Source organism: Salmo salar, chromosome ssa04 (assembly GCF_905237065.1).
Source record: "Salmo salar chromosome ssa04, Ssal_v3.1, whole genome shotgun sequence".
NCBI lineage: Eukaryota > Metazoa > Chordata > Actinopteri > Salmoniformes > Salmonidae > Salmo > Salmo salar.
Window position 1 is genome coordinate 69,253,007 of NC_059445.1, and position 15,838 is coordinate 69,268,844.

The 15,838-nt window shown below is 45.2% G+C and overlaps 2 protein-coding genes across 5 annotated transcripts in view; one reads left to right on the forward strand and one right to left on the reverse strand.

The window, feature by feature from the left end:
- Positions 1-3,709, forward strand: part of LOC106603743 (glutamate receptor ionotropic, kainate 4) — a 75,134-nt gene extending 71,425 nt beyond the window's left edge. For both annotated transcript variants that reach the window (XM_014197795.2, XM_014197797.2), the window contains 5 exons: positions 61-226; positions 391-616; positions 1,208-1,336; positions 1,817-1,935; positions 2,393-3,709. In XM_014197795.2, coding sequence (XP_014053270.1) covers positions 61-226; positions 391-616; positions 1,208-1,336; positions 1,817-1,935; positions 2,393-2,758 — 1,006 coding nt within the window. In that variant the 3' untranslated portion in view covers positions 2,759-3,709. The remainder of the gene's footprint in view (positions 1-60; positions 227-390; positions 617-1,207; positions 1,337-1,816; positions 1,936-2,392) is intronic.
- Positions 3,710-3,711: 2 nt separating this feature from the next.
- Positions 3,712-15,568, reverse strand: cenatac (centrosomal AT-AC splicing factor). 3 transcript variants are annotated; one of them, XR_006769666.1, is made up of 11 exons: positions 15,158-15,568; positions 14,848-15,014; positions 12,092-12,190; positions 11,927-11,993; positions 11,517-11,579; positions 10,310-10,374; positions 7,190-7,307; positions 7,045-7,075; positions 6,842-6,959; positions 4,030-4,162; positions 3,712-3,870 (listed from the first exon to the last, which is right to left on the reverse strand). XR_006769666.1 is itself a non-coding variant. In XM_014197800.2 (11 exons), exons 1-11 carry the CDS (start codon positions 15,272-15,274, stop codon positions 3,768-3,770), a joined length of 1,059 nt encoding a protein of 352 aa, XP_014053275.1. In that variant the 5' UTR covers positions 15,275-15,568; the 3' UTR covers positions 3,712-3,767. The 3 variants fall into 3 exon arrangements, 2 of the variants coding, with proteins under 2 accessions (XP_014053275.1, XP_014053274.1); XM_014197800.2 differs by having other exon boundaries at positions 6,842-6,940; positions 7,190-7,304; XM_014197799.2 differs by having other exon boundaries at positions 6,842-6,940.
- Positions 15,569-15,838: the final 270 nt, after the last annotated feature.

Sequence of the window (15,838 nt, forward strand, 5' to 3'; positions counted from 1 at the left end):
GCACTTAATGGGGAGCCTTCCTGTGTACTAAGCAGCTTGTGCTGTTCCTTCCTGCTGCAGGTGGTTCTTCACCCTGATCATAGTGTCCTCCTACACAGCCAACCTGGCTGCCTTCCTCACCGTTCACAGGATGGAGGTGCCCATCGAGTCTGTGGATGACCTGGCAGACCAGACCACCATAGAGTACGGCACCATGCAGGGAGGGTCCACCATGACCTTCTTCCAGGTAGAGAGAGAGAGTGTGTGTGAGAAAGGAGTCATAATGCTTGCTATCTCACACGTAGTTTCCCAGCGAACAAAACCTCTATCACAGTAACATTGTTTCAACCAGTTTTCCTTCTGGGTTATATATAGCCCACTGATTTTTATCTCTCTCTTGCTTGCCCACAGAACTCTCAGTACCAGACCTACCAGCGCATGTGGAACTTCATGCATGCCAAGCAAACCAGTGTGTTTGTGAAGAGCACGGAGGAAGGCATCGACCGGGTGCTCAACTCCAACTACGCCTACCTGTTGGAGAGCACCATGAACGAGTACTACCGCCAGCGCAACTGTAACCTCACCCAGATAGGAGGCCTGCTGGACACCAAGGGCTACGGCATCGGCATGCCACTGAGTAAGACCTGTGTTATTATCTTCAGAAGTGCACAATGTAGCTGTTTTTTGGACTGCCTTAAAATAGTTTCAATCTTTGAACCTTCTGAATCGTCCAGTGTTTGCTGCACCAAGAGAATAAAGTGTTATATCTGCAAATACAAAGAACTGAGAGGCTGGGATTCCATACTTCTGTAGTTGGTCAAACGAGAGCAGTGACCACTTGTCATAAGGAAATGATTCCCTTTTCTGCCCAAGACTTCAATATGCTGTCTTTGAAGGGAGAGGTGGATTATTGCAAAGGTCTGTATAAGGGGATAGAGGCTTGCTTATTCCATTTCAAAAATCTGTGCCGTTTCTAATTCTCTTATTGAGTCTATTATAATAGGATTATCAGACACCGGTTATGTAGCTCTTTGAGAAAGAAAACATCTGAAAGTTACCTTCAGTGTTCTTATTGGAGAAGTTCATAGTACCGCCTTTGTTTCAAAATGTTTCTCCTGTTTTGTGCCCACTGAACACAACCCTGCTGATAGAATGTCTATAATTAGGTGATCTGAAGTTATTTGCGGTTTATTCATAATTTAGAGTAAACTGTATTCTATGTAATCAGGCTCAGTGTACCGGGACGAGATCGACCTGGCCATACTCAAACTCCAAGAGGACAACAGGCTGGAGATCCTTAAGAGGAAGTGGTGGCGGGGAGACAAGTGTTCCAAAGAGGATGACCATCGAGCACAGGGTACACTTTCATACACAATCTTAACTACTGTCCATAGACAAGAAAATATACAGTATCAGTGCATATTGTCTCTAAACTGAAGTTATAGAACTGCTGGAATTGGAACCACAATCTGCTGACTTAAAGTCAAGTATATATTTATTTATCATAGTACACAACAGAAGACGACACTGTGGGGAAAATCTCCCAGCATTCAACAACTATATACAGCGATGGTGATGCACATCAATGTCAAGAGAGTAAGGCTGGGATTCAATCTGATCGCGTGTCATAGGCATTGCAGCTTTTAAAGGCCATGTTCCTGTGTTTGCGGAGCTTCCATTCACGGTAAACGCTGCATATGCCGACTCAATTTGAAATAGCCTTTAAAAGCCGCAATGCCTTTAACCCGCGATTGGATTGAATCCCGGCCTAATTTATGGAAGTTTATCACCATTAGACCACTAAGATCTCTTTTGTTTCTCTTTCTCTCTGTGGTAGGGCTGGGCATGGAGAATATAGGTGGGGTCTTTGTTGTCCTGTTGTCTGGTCTACTGCTGGCTGTGTTCATGGCGGGGCTGGAGTTTGTCTGGGTGCAGCAACACTCTCCGAGGTCAGAGGTGAGGGGTCATCTGCAGCTGATCTCCCAGCTTAGTTGCCAGCTGCCCTCTTAGGGTCAAATCCTAACTTCCACTTAAGTCAATCTTCATTCAGGCCGTGATTCAACCCTCGGGGCGTTATAGAGCAGCGCACTATACAGCCAACAACATGTTTTAAAGGCATTTTCCCTGGCATTCGCAGAAATCGCATTCATAGTAAAAGCTGCACGTCATATAACGAAAGACATTACAGACAAAAATACTTTAATTTGCATACATTTATGCATTTGTTCTTCAGTATGTAAGGTTTCACACCTGAAGTTAAATAAACAAATTAGAACCTAGACCTCACGAAGAATGTAAAGCGGAGGGGAAAACAGCTTTAAACCAAAGCACTGATAACCAGCAATCCTTCTCCTCTGTTTCAAAAGATGACTGTGCAAAAGTTGGACTTATGGTTCTGCCCTTTCTGTTCTAGTTGTCCATGTGTACAGAGATGCTGAGGGCTCTCCATGGGATCCTGCTGTGTGAGGACAGTATGGCACTGCATGGTTTACGAGGCCCAGGGATATTACTACAAACAGACACTTCACTCCCAGAGGAGCATGGAGGGACCAAGACAACCACTTGCACCCTCAGTAATGGCATGGTGTGCGGGATGGACAACAGTAGCAGCGGTCCTATGGAGCCACGGTCTCATAGACTGGCACAGGAAGCCATTTTGGGTCCACGGGGCTGCGCTCACGTCCGCATCTGCCCAGAGTGCAGGGGATATAAAGGACTGCGGGTGCAAACACTGCCACCCAGAAAACACTCACCAGACCTCAGGGAGGAGAATGTTTAGTGCAGGGTTCCCCAACTGGCGATTTTATTTGGCCCTCCCAAGTTTGAGCAAAACTAAATATTATTTATTGTTGGACCTAAGACTAAAAACACATCGTGATTTTAATGTTGGAAACCTGTTCCAAAGTATTCCCACGGGTAGAGATATGTGTTTTCATTGTAATCTACTCACGTTCACACATGCCGTTTCATGATTGTCTAGGTCGGGTTTTATAGAGCCGATTACGCCTGCGCACTGACGGCGTCATCACATCATCCAGAAACATTATAGACAGTGGATGAATATAAAATGCATCTTTGGCTGTGAGTGATAAAAAAAAAAGTTACTTGAATAATTTAATGGATGTTTTTTGTACAATGGTGAAGACTAAAGTTTTATTTGCAATTATCACATTTGACTTCTACGCGGCCATCTTTTTGGACTTGACTTCAGCTAAAATGCAATACCGAAAGTGTCCTGGGTTCAGTGGAAAACGTGCTTCCAGACTGGAACCCTGGGGCCTTAGCACCGACCCTGGTCCACTTGTCAGTCTTTGCACTTTATTTCATTAATGTACAGACCGGTTAATAACCCCTGAACCCAAAGATTGAGGATGGCGAAACGCCATTAGATGTCTCATCTAATGAAATAAAGTGCAAAGACCGACAAGTGGACCAGGGTCGGTGCTAAGGCCCCAGGGTTCCAGTCTGGAAGCACGCCCAGAGGACACTAGGACAGTATTTCAAAGACCCAGCTCCAACTAACGGCTAATGCCGCTCCCCACATTCCACTACATATGTGAGAGACACAGGAGCGTGGCTGTAGTCCAGTTCATTATTTTATTTCAAAACAAGTGCCAAAAACATTGGCCGGGAATCAAATCTGAAACGGGCATTGTGAGCTTGACATTTAAAGGTAATTTACAATTGAGCCTAGTTCCTTATATCCAGAAATAAAGGCTTTTCAAACAAATGTCATGTTTTTTAACTGCTTTATTCTGTAACATTTCTATGTACAATGCATACTATAGTCACTGTTGTTCAGGCGGCTTGGGTTTCTTTGTTCCCTCAGCACCCTGATCCCTCTTTCTCTTTTGTCTGTTGGTCTGTCCCTCTTCCTCTCTGAACTGGTGCCTAGTAGAGCAAAACAAAGTTAACTTCACACAAGAAATAGCCTCATTTGCTATCCATAAGCACTCCTTGGGTCTGAGATGATTTCACTTCCATCCATGCATGTGCTATGTAAATTGAAACTCTGTATAGTCAGTTTTTGCAGCAGGACAAGTACATCACCTGGATTGCCAGCGGCGTCCGCTGTTCCACACCCGGCCGAAAGAGGGCAGCCAGTTGGCATCGGTCTGGGAGCTATGGTCAAAGTTGGCCCCCACCCGGTTAGGGGGGAGTTTCTTCAGCTTCTCCTGCTCCTCTGTATGGGGAGAGATGGCAACATGAGTGTCAGGGGTTATATTCATTTGGCACTGAAAGAGGGACAACCTGGACCTGTCCTTAAGAAATGCCCATTGTTATTTTTACAATGCAAAACATTGTCACGTATTCATTTTGCCGATTGTTGCAAAACATTTAAAAACGGAAGAAAACGAAACGGGGAGGGACCTACCTCAATTTGTCCAATAGACTTGTTTTAGTTGTAAATCATCCCATTTTGCAACTGTTTGGACTAATAAATGACAACCCTGGGCCCGGTTTCCCAAAGCGCATCTTAAGGCCAAGTTCGTTAAAAGCATCGTTACATCTGAGCGGTTTCCCAAAACCAAAGTTATTAACGTTGCACTTTAAAAAACGAAAAGTAACAAATAATGAATGCGCAGCAGGAAAATAACAATGCAATGGGTAGCCATTTGATTAGATGTTGTGGAGTCTTATGGCTTGGGGGTAAAAGCCTCTTGGACCTAGACTTGGCACTCCGGGACCGCTTGCCGTGTGGTAACAGAGAGAACAGTCTGACTAGGGTGGCTGGAGTCTTTGACAATTTTTAGGGTCTTCCTCTGACACCGCCTGGTATAGAGGTCCTGGATGGCAGGAAGCTTGGCCCCAGTGATGTACTGGGCCGTACGCACTACCCTCTCGTGCCTTGCGGTCGGAGGCCGAGCAGTTGCCATACCAGGCAGCGATGCTCTCGATGGTGCAGCTGTAGAACCTTTTGAGGATCTCAGGACCCATGCCAAATCTTTTCAGTGTCCTGAGGGGGGATAGGTTTTGTCACACCCTCTTCGACTGTCTTGGTGTGCTTGGACCATGTTAGTTTGTTGGTGATGTGTACGCCAAGGAACTTGAAGCTCTCAACCTGCTCCACTACAGCCCCATCGATGAGAATGGGGGCGTGCTCGGTCCTCATTTTCCTGTAGTCCACAATCATCTCCTTTGTCTTGATCACGTTGAGGGAGAGATTGTTGTCCTGGCACCAGACGGTCAGGTCTCTGACCACCTCCCTATAGGCGGTCTCATTGTCGGTGATCAGGCCTACCACTGTTGTGTGATCAGAAAACGTAACGATGGTGTTGGAGTTGTGCCTGGCCGTGCAGTCATGAGTGAACAGGGAGTAGAGGGGACTAAGCACGCACCCGAGATGCCCCCGTGTGGCAGATGTGTTGTTACCTACCCTTACCACCTGGGGGCGGCCCATCAGGAAGTCCAGGATCTAGTTGAGTGAAATAGAGATTGCGTCATCTGTGGATCTGTTGATAATGGTGCTGATGTGAGCTATGACCAGCCTTTCAAATCATTCATGGCTACAGACATGAGTGCTACAGGTCAGTAGTCATTTAGGCAGGTTAGTGTTCTTGGGCACAGGGACTATGGTGGTCTGCTTAAAACATGTTAGTATTACAGATGTTGAAAATGTCAGTGAAGACACTTGCCAGTTGGTCAGCGCATGCTCGGAGTACATGTTGACCTGTTTTAAAGTTCTTACTCGCTGTAGAGAGCGTGATCAGTCATCCGGAACATGCATGTTTCAGTGTTGGTAGGCTTGTGTCACTGGGCAGCTCTCGGCTGTGCTTCCCTTTGTAGTCTGTAATAGTTTGCAAGCCCTGCCACATCCGACGAGAGTCGGAGCCGGTGTAGTACGATTCGATCTTAGTCCTGTACTGACGCTTTGCCTATGATAGCTCGTCGGAGGGCACAGCGGGATTTCTTATAAGCTTCCGGATTAGAGTACCGCTCCTTGAAAGCGGCAGCTCGAGCCTTTAGCTCAGTGCGAATGTTGCCTGTAATCAATGGCTTCTGGTTTGGGTAAGTACATAGAGTCACTGTGGGGACAACATCCTCAATGCACTTATTGATAAAGCCAGTGACTGATGTGGTGTACTCCTCAATGCCATTGGAAGATCTGCAAGGTTTACCCGTTTCTCTGACCACCGATAACTTCAGAACAAAGTTTACTATAAATACATGGCCAATGTCTTTGCAATTTTGATACTTCAAATGAAAATTGAGATGACTGCATTGAATATTGTGAAATCATTCTAATGTTAAAGGTAAGATTTTAATTGACAAAGCTGGTCTGAGAGCAGCACTGCCTTTCTTTTGATCTTAACAGTATCGACACATGCTCCAACGACGCACTTAGTGACTGTTCTCTGCATGCTGTTTTAGGAAACGCATGTTACATCTTCGGCCGTTGTAGGAAAGATGCATTGTTAAAACATTCAAGCCTAAGTTCCAACGCTATCGGGAACACGAGCCCAGGTCTACAGATTGCACATGACCCTGATCTACCAAGGACTAATGGGCTGTGGTCAAAACCAAACCTAGTACGGACTGAATTTATAGAGCCCTTTCACCAGGTGGTCCCAAAACTCCTCAAGTAGACAGTTAATTTAAGTAATTAGTGTGTGGATTTGTAAAATGGTAGTTTGAGTCAGAGTATTTCGGATGGAGCCAATGCTTTTTCAATGGGTGTCATCCATTCATCCAGTAATGACAATGGAAATGATTGAACGACACAAAAAGGAAAAACACGGTGCTTCTTTTCCCGTATGCAACTCGTCCGAAAAATAGTTGACTTAAGTAGGATTAAAACGGACAATGATTTATGTCATACACGATTTCATCTGTTCATGTGTCTGAACCCTAAAGGACCTACTCTGTTTGAGGAAGTCCTGGAGTGATGGACCGATCTCCTGCTCCATTGTCCCAGACCTGCCCTCCTGGGGGTCCTCCTGTAACCATGGAGGGATGGCTCCTACAACAGTCATTAAAACCTATTCACCTAGTTATCAACTTACACAGATAGACAACAATACAGTGACTAACAGACGCTGAAGTATCGTTTTAATTTTCAATTACCTGTGTGAACATTTCCACTGTTGGAAGAATCCTGCCATCCAAAAGGAAATAATATTAGTAAAGTATTTTATTATTTATTGACAGGTCACTTACTCATGAAGAGAAAATATAGTTGTCATGATTGACGAGCAACGTGTCAGCGTACCTGGTAGCCAATGAAGGTCAGGCCCTGTCCAGGGCCCGCCCACTGCCTGGCCACCATTTGGTCGACCCGACCAGACCTGGCCTGCTCATCGGATCCAGGGGCCCTGAAGTGAGAGCTACTGCCAAAGTTCAAATTAACAGCATCACACCAATGTATACATACCACAGGTGATACAGAACTCACAAAGACACAGATTACTTGAATAACATTACATACAGCCCATTTACAGGTGCATTCTGTAAGCTTTACAAATACAAGGACCCTGATGTCTATAATATATCTGCCCTGGTCCAATGTGTACCAACAGCAGCTTCTTCCTGATTAACTTAATTTACATTTTACTGTATGTTACAATATCCATGCAAATAATGATGTTAAATTAGTTTACTAAGCCAGTAAGCTAAGTGAGGCAAAACATATAGGGGTGTTTTTCAGCCATTTGGAAAGACCTTCGAATAGTGGGATTTAGAGGTCGTAGGTTCAATTTGGGAAAGCATCTGGGCCGTGTTAACGAAGGACTAAACGAAAGAACAGGCAAAATCGACCATTAGACCCTTATCACTTTTGGGGATCAGAGGATTTGACAGCTCCACTTGCTCACTGATAGGCTAGGTGGAAGTATAACCATATTCCTTATACATATCCTCTTAGGTCTACACAAGTCAAGCCAGCAGCATACCACCCTGCATCCCACTGCTAGCTTGCTTCTGAAGCTAAACAGGGTTGGTCAGTCCCTGGATGGGAGACCAGATGCTGCTGGAAGTGGTGTTGGAGGGCCAGTAGGAGGCACTCTTTCCTCTGGTCTAAAAAATGCCCCAGGGCTGTGATTGGGGACACTGCCCTGTGTAGGGTGCTGTCTTTCGGATGGGACGTTAAACAGGTGTCCTGACTCTCTGAGGTTATTAAAGATCCCATTGCACTTATCGTAAGAGTAGGGGTGTTAACCCCAGCGTCCTGGCTAAATTCCCAATCTGGCCCTCATACCATCACAGCCACCTAATCATCCCCAGCTTACAATTGGCTTATTCATCCCCCTCCTGTCCCCTGAAACTATTCCCCAGGTCATTGCTGTATATGAGAATGTGTTCTCAGTCAACTTACCTGGTAAAATAAATAAAGTGCATACAGAGGTTTGTCATTTAGGCTCAGTTGGTAGAGCATGGTGTTTGCAACGCCAGCATGGTGTGTGCAACGCCAGGGTTGTGGGTTCGATTCCCACGGGGGGCCAGTACAAAAAGAAAATGCATGAAATGAATGAAAATGTATGCATTCACTACTATAAGTCGCTCTGGATAAGAGCGTCTGCTAAATGACTAAAATGTAAAATTTAAATGTAAATGTTGCAGCCCAGCTTGCATGGTGCCGCAGAATTCTATGGCACGTTATTTAAGTGCCAACCACTGGTACCATTAATGCTAGTTAGTGCTAGTTTGACCACCAGAGAGCATCTTTAAGAAGCATTTGATAGCCTTCAATAGTGGCTGTACTAGAGAATTGAAAACATTTTGTAAGAACATAGTATATGGGACTGATTAAGAAATGTTGCTTAATAATATGGTGTTTCTATTCTAAGAAAAACCCTCGGTTTCCGAAGGAGTAGGCTGTTAACTGACTTGCCTAGTTAAAAAAGGTTACACTAAGAGCATAACATTTCTACACCATAATTTTAGTCTAACCAATACCCAAACGGAGATTCAGTCAAAATAAAAATATCAATGATTTATCAAGACCAGTCCCCATGCTTGTCTCAGAGCAGCGCAAAACAGTGCTAAAACAGTTATAGGAAAATGCTTCAAATCCTATTGCGTCTAACTTCAATATGCTCTTTAAATAAATAAAACAGAATATTACTCAACACTAGTGAGACTCATGTCGCCTACGGTAGGCCTACAGTAGATCAAAAAATATGACGTGACTCTCCGCCAATAATAACAGAGGATTGGAGGATTCTAAATTAAAACCAAAAGCCAGTATTGGGTCTCCCGGTGGCGGCCGGCATGGGTATCAAACCTGCATCTGTGGCAACACATTTTGCATTGCGATGTGGTGACTTAGACAGCTGTGACACTGGGGAGGCCCCATCCACAAAGTATCAAAATAAAGAGAGGTGTTGGTAAAGGTATATTGTCCTGCTGATAGCCCATAATGGGCTATTATAATACTGTACATGGTGTCCAGATCAGGATAACCAAAACATTTCTTTATTAAAGACTATCAGAAAGAATGTTGGACAGTTGGAGCCATGACCAATATATATTGTCCTGCTAATAACAGGGTTAATATCTGTGAGGATGTCCAAGGGGCTTTTATATAATTCTAAATTAATAATCACTTTGTTTAAAAAATAACTATTTTGGAGATGATTTTGTATTCAAATAACGTAAATTGAGCGAGGAAAAAGGCAATTCTTAAACATGGGGTACGACATTGTTACTAATTTGTAAATAAAGCCAGTTTGTTATTTAGAATTAATTATTTCTGTTTTTAGAGGGAGAGAAACCAAAAACCAGTCAAGCCGGCACAGTTATTGAACCAGCATCTGTAGCAACACAGTTTGCACTGCAATACAGTTTCTTAGACCGTTGCACCACTCAGGCGCTGTACAACGTGACCGGTCGGGAGTGGCCTACAGTACTACAGTAAGAGCAAAATAATCCTAACAAAATAAAATAACCTTAGTGTAACAGTTTTAGTAAGTAATACTGAAGTTGTGTACAATTATCGGTTTCTATTTAGGTTTATGTCGCCCATTCATTGTCAGTTAGAGACACAGTAGGACCCAAACGCATAATCAGTGCTCTAACTCACCCTTGCGCTGGTCTGGAGCAATGTGGTGATGCAGGGTACTGTACTAAACCACAAATTACCTCAAGTACCGCAGCATAATCACAAAACTTTTAGTGGAGCAACCACGGTAGGGTGGAGTTTAGGGGTCGATTTGGGATTGGGTAATCGACAAAGAGGAAGGGACTACCTGGACTTGTCCAATAAACCATTTTTTGTTCACTGCTTCAAAACATTCTGCTACGGTGTCCTACTGAACAAACCCCAGTATATCATTAGAACTACAGTACAATAACATTAAACACCCTCTTATAGAAGGACAACACAACTTCTTACCTGGAAGCCTCGTCCACTGAGTTGCAAGGGCCCTCTGTGTTCGATAGCTCCAGCTCTGCCTTAGGCTGAGGTTGATTCAGGAAAAGCCAACAGTGGTTCATACACCAGACTCCAACAACATGACGTGACTTTACCTCATAGCTTTGAATAATGTGACAAAATGTGAACTTACATCAGAGCATCTATACTGAATAAAAATATAAACGTAACATGTAACAATTTTACTGAGTTACAGTTCCTATACGGAAATCAGTCAATTTAAATAAATTGATTAGGCCCTAATCTATGGATTTCACATGACTGGGAATACAGATATGCATCTGTTGGTCACAGATACCTTAAAAATGTGCCTCAGGATCTCGTCACAGTATCTGTGCATTCATGCCATCGGTAAAATACAATTGTGTTCATAGTCCCTAGGTTATGCCTGCCCATACCATAACCCCACCACCACAGGGCACTCTTTTCACAACGTTGACATCAGCAAACCGCCCACCCATACGACGCCATACACGTGGTCAGTGGTTGTGAGGCCGGTTGGACGTACTGCCAAATTCTCAAAAACTATGTTGGATGCGGCTTATGGTAGAGAAATTAACAAAATGATCTGGCAACAGCTCTGGTATACATCCCAGCAGTCAGCATGTCAATTGCACACTCCCTTAAAACTTGAGACACCTGTGGCATTGTGCAGTTGTCACACAACACAATTGGCCTTTTTATTGTCCCAAGCACAAGGTGCACCCGTGTAATGGTCATGCTGTTTAATCAGCTTCTTGATAGGCCACACCCATCATGTGGATGGATTATCTTGACAAAGGAGAAATGCTCACTAACAGGGTTTTAAATTTGTGCACAACATTTTAGAGAAATAAGCTTTTTGTGCATATGGAAAATGTCTGGGATCTTTGATTTCAACTCATGAAACATGGGACCAACACTTTACATGTTGCGTTTATATTTTTGTTCAGTGTATGTACAAAACATTATTGAATATAAAAAGTGTATCAGATTTGGTGTCCCAAATGGCACCCTATACATAGTGCACTACTTTTGACCAGAGCTCTATGAGCCCTAGTCAAAAGTAGTGCACCGTGTAGGGAATACAGTGCAATTTTGATACCATCTCACTACAAATATCACACTTGATCAAACTAGGGAGGTCACAGTGATATGGATACTGTTGTTGCATCCTGGGTAAACAAACCTCTATGAGAGACTGAAGGATCTCCTGGCGATGCTGTTCCTGAGCTCGGATATGAGTGGCTTGCTAGGGGAGAAACACCCACAGTCAGATGTCACCATGGCTAGAACAGAGTTCTCACATTCACAGTCTGGACCAGTATTAATAACACATGTCAGAGTCACTAAAAGAGCATTACATGTCTACTAGAGGAAAACGTCAGGGCCCGTATTCAAAAAGCGTCTCAGTCGGAGTGCCTTTCCAGGATCAGTTTTGCCTTTTAAATCAATGAATAAGAGGCGAGACCTGATCCTAGGTCAGTATACCTACTTTGAGACGCTTTGTGAATGTGGCCCTGACTTTTTCCTCTAGAAAGACATACAATGCAATTATATCACTCTTTAAAAGTAATTCTGAGTTATTTCACGTCCTACCTGCTTGATAAGCTCATCCTCCTTCTCCTCAAATGAGCCTAAAGCTTTTGCCACCTCTGTTTTAAATCTAAAATGAAAACAGAAAGGTTGAGGCATATTACACATTTTCCAAGGCACACTTGTAGGCTAAAACAACTTTTTATCAAACGGTAGAGGAGTTCTTACCTCTCCATTTCATTTTCTGTGATTATAAACTTGTCCCTCAGTTTGGGGTCAGCTTTGTTCTCCCACCAGAATGTGTGGGTGCCCTTCCTGTGTTCAGGCCTGAAATTACAATTGACATTGATCCATGAGAAATATGGTGAACCACAATTTTACAAGCACATTGGTCAATAATAATGCCAGCCATCAGAAAAGTCTGTTAGGCCATTAATTCTGCCTCCTCCTTTCCACTCCTCTCCTCTTTTGACTTCACCCTCTCACCATCCCCCCTACTCACAAGGCAGGCAATACGCTTGACCTCATCTTCACTAGATGCTGTTCTTCTACTAATCTCACTGCAACTCCCCTCCAAGTCTCCGATCACTACCTTGTATCCTTTTCCCTCTCCTCCAACACTACTCACTCTGCCCCTACTCAGATGGTATTGCGCCGTCGCAACCTTCGCTCTCTCTCTCCTGCTACTCTCTCCTCTTCCATCTCTTCCCTCTGCTCAATCCTTCTCCAACCAATCTCCTGATTCTGCCTCCTCAACCCTCCTCTCCTCCCTTTCTGCATCCTTTGACTCTCTATGTCCCCTATCCTCCCGACCGGCTCGGTCCTCCCCTCCTGCTCCGTGGCTTGACGACTCATTGTGAGCTCACAGAACAGGGCTGCGGGCAGCCGAGCGGAAATGGAGGAAAACTAGCCTCCCTGCAGACCTGGCATCTTTTCACTCCCTCCTCTCTACATTTTCTTCCTCTGTTTCTGCTGCTATAGCCACTTTCTACCACTCTAACTTCCAAGCATCTGCCTCTAACCCTAGGAAGCTCTTTGCCACCTTCTCCTCCCTCCTGAATCCTCCTCCCCCCCTCCCTCTCTGCGGATGACTTCGTCAACCATTTTGAAAAGAAGGTCGACGACATCCGATCCTCGTTTGTTAAGTCAAACGACACCGCTGGTCCTGCTCACATTGCCCTACCCTATGCTTTGACCTCTTTCTCCCCTCTCTCTCCAGATGAAATCTTGCGTCTTGTGACGGCCGGCCACCCAACAACCTGCCCGCTTGACCCTATCCCCTCGTCTCCAGACCATTTCCGGAGACCTTCTCCCTTACCTCACCTCGCTCATCAACTCATCCTTGACCGCTGGCTACGTCCCTTCCGTCTTCAAGAGAGCGAGAGTTGCACCCCTTCTCAAAAAACCTACACTCGATACCTCCGATGTCAACAACTACAGACCAGTATCCCTTCTTTCTTTTCTCTCCAAAACTCTTGAACGTGCCGTCCTTGGCCAGCTCTCCTGCTGTCTCTCTCAGAATGACCTTCTCGATCCAAATCAGTCAGGTTTCAAGGCTGGTCATTCAACTGAGACTGCTCTTCTCTGTGTCACGGAGGCTCTCCGCACTGCTAAAGCTAACTCTCTTCTGCTCTCATCCTTCTAGACCTATCTGCTGCCTTTGACACTGTGAACCATCAGATCCTCCTCTCCACCCTCTCCGAGTTGGGTATCTCCGGCGCGGCTCACTCTTGGATTGCGTTCTACCTGACAGGTCGCTCCTACCAGGTGGCGTGGCGAGAATCCGTCTCCGCACCACGTGCTCTCACCACTGGTGTCCCCCAGGGCTCAGTTCTAGGCCCTCTCCTATTCTCGCTATACACCAAGTCACTTGGCTCTGTCATATCCTCACATGGTCTCTCCTATCATTGCTATACAGACGACACACAATTCATATTCTCCTTTCCCCCTTCTGATAACCAGGTGGCGAATCGCATCTCTGCATGTCTGGCAGACATATCAGTGTGGATGACAGATCACCACCTCAAGCTGAACCTCGGCAAGACGGAGCTGCTCTTCCTCCCGGGGAAGGACTGCCCTTTCCATGATCTCGCCATCACGGTGGACAACTCCATTGTATCCTCCTCCCAGAGTGCTAAGAGCCTCGGCGAGACCCTGGACAACACCCCGTCGTTCTCCGCTAACATCAAGGCGGTGACCCGATCCTGTAGGTTCATGCTATACAACATTCGCAGAGTACGACCCTGCCTTACACAAGAAGCGGCGCAGGTCCTAATCCAGGCACTTGTCATCTCCCGTCTGGATTACTGCAACTCCCTGTTGGCGGGGCTCCCTGCCTGTGCCATTAAACCCCTACAACTCATCCAGAACGCCGCAGCCCGTCTGGTGTTCAACCTTCCCAAGTTCTCTCATGTCACCCCGCTCCTCCGCACACTCCACTGGCTTCCAGTTGAAGCTCGCATCTGCTACAAGACCATGGTGCTTGCCTACGGAGCTGTGAGGGGAACGGCACCTCCGTACCTTCAGGCTCTGATCAGGCCCTACACCCAAACAAGGGCACTACGTTCATCCACCTCTGGCCTGCTGGCCCCCCTACCTCTGCGGAAGCACAGTTCCCGCTCAGCCAAAACTGTTCGCTGCTCTGGCACCCCAATGGTGGAACAAGCTCCCTCACGACGCCAGGACAGAGGAGTCAATCACCACCTTCCGGAGACACCTGAAACCCCACCTCTTTAAGGAATACCTGGGATAGGATATAGTAATCCTTCTAACCCCCACCCCCCCAAAAAGATTTAGATGTACTATTGTAAAGTGGTTGTTCCACTGGATGTCATAAGGTGAATGCACCAATTTGTAAGTCGCTCTGGATAAGAGCGTCTACTAAATGACGTAAATGTAAATGTAAAGAAAAGCAAATCAAAAACTGCGTGAAAGCGTCCCATCTTTATATTAACATGAACATATTAGTTAGTACTGTATCTTACCTGGCCATGTGTTCCAACAAGCCCCCGAACAACACAGTGATGTCGCCATCAGTGACATCTCTCTCCACCTGGAGGCCGCAGCAGTAACACCAACATTTGCGTTTGTGCTGAGTGCAATCGAACCTCTCCACCTGGGGATTTTTTATCGTTCGACGCGCCTCTTTCACCTGTAAAACACAGGCATGTCTTTCAGGAATAGTTCATATGATTTGCATCTCATTGAGCAGGATAAAAAAACATTTGTAGTGTAGTTAGGCGTAGCTAACGTTGGCTAGCTGGCATTGATGAGGCAGGCAGTTGCCAATTTTACCTTCTCAAGGAATTTAACAAGGACGACTTTGAGTTTGCTCTGATGACTTTTCCCGAAGATGTGTGCTTTTCCGGAGAAAGATGTTTGCCTACATATCGCACAGTAAAATGCACCCATTTTCGGCACGTCCCTTTGTTTTCTAGACGTTAGACCAACTCCATCCCCAAAATATGCATTGATCTGATGACGCAGGGTTGTTTATCTGGCTGGCTAGCTAGATTACGTTACCGTAGCTTATTTGCTAACCAAGCTCTCCCTGTCTCGTGCAAGATATTGCGTCTATTTATCATACAGTGATCGATAAGATGCAATTGCACACCATGCTCTTACTAAAATATCTAGTTACAATAGCTTTAGTAAGAACTAGTGTGTACACAAAATGCTAATTTAGACCGCTGTGTATCACTTCCGGGTCAGGTTGTCATTGAACTTCATTCTTCTTCGATTAGGTTTAACGGCGGTTGGCATCTAATAAATGTTGCATTACCGCCACTTACTAGACTGGAGTATACCTCCCTTTATAATTCAGAAAAATGCAACAAACACCCTACCATCTAATCCTACACTTACAAAAAACCCACCACCCTACTCCGCTTTTTAAATATATCTAGTCCTACCTGCATACTTTTCACACCTAGGAACCTCCCTTCTACACACTGCTGCCACATGCCCATAAGCTTG

Bases quoted from the DNA above. Each gene is read 5' to 3' on its own strand.
- cenatac (XM_014197799.2), bottom strand. From the start codon at position 15,274: ATGGGTGCATTTTACTGTGCGATATGTAGGCAAACATCTTTCTCCGGA. The intron at 11,994-12,091 runs GTAAGAACTCCT...TTTTCATTTTAG, and splicing joins ACAGAAAATGAAATGGAGAG to ATTTAAAACAGAGGTGGCAA. The intron at 6,941-7,044 runs GTAATTGAAAAT...TGACTGTTGTAG, and splicing joins CAGTGGAAATGTTCACACAG to GAGCCATCCCTCCATGGTTA.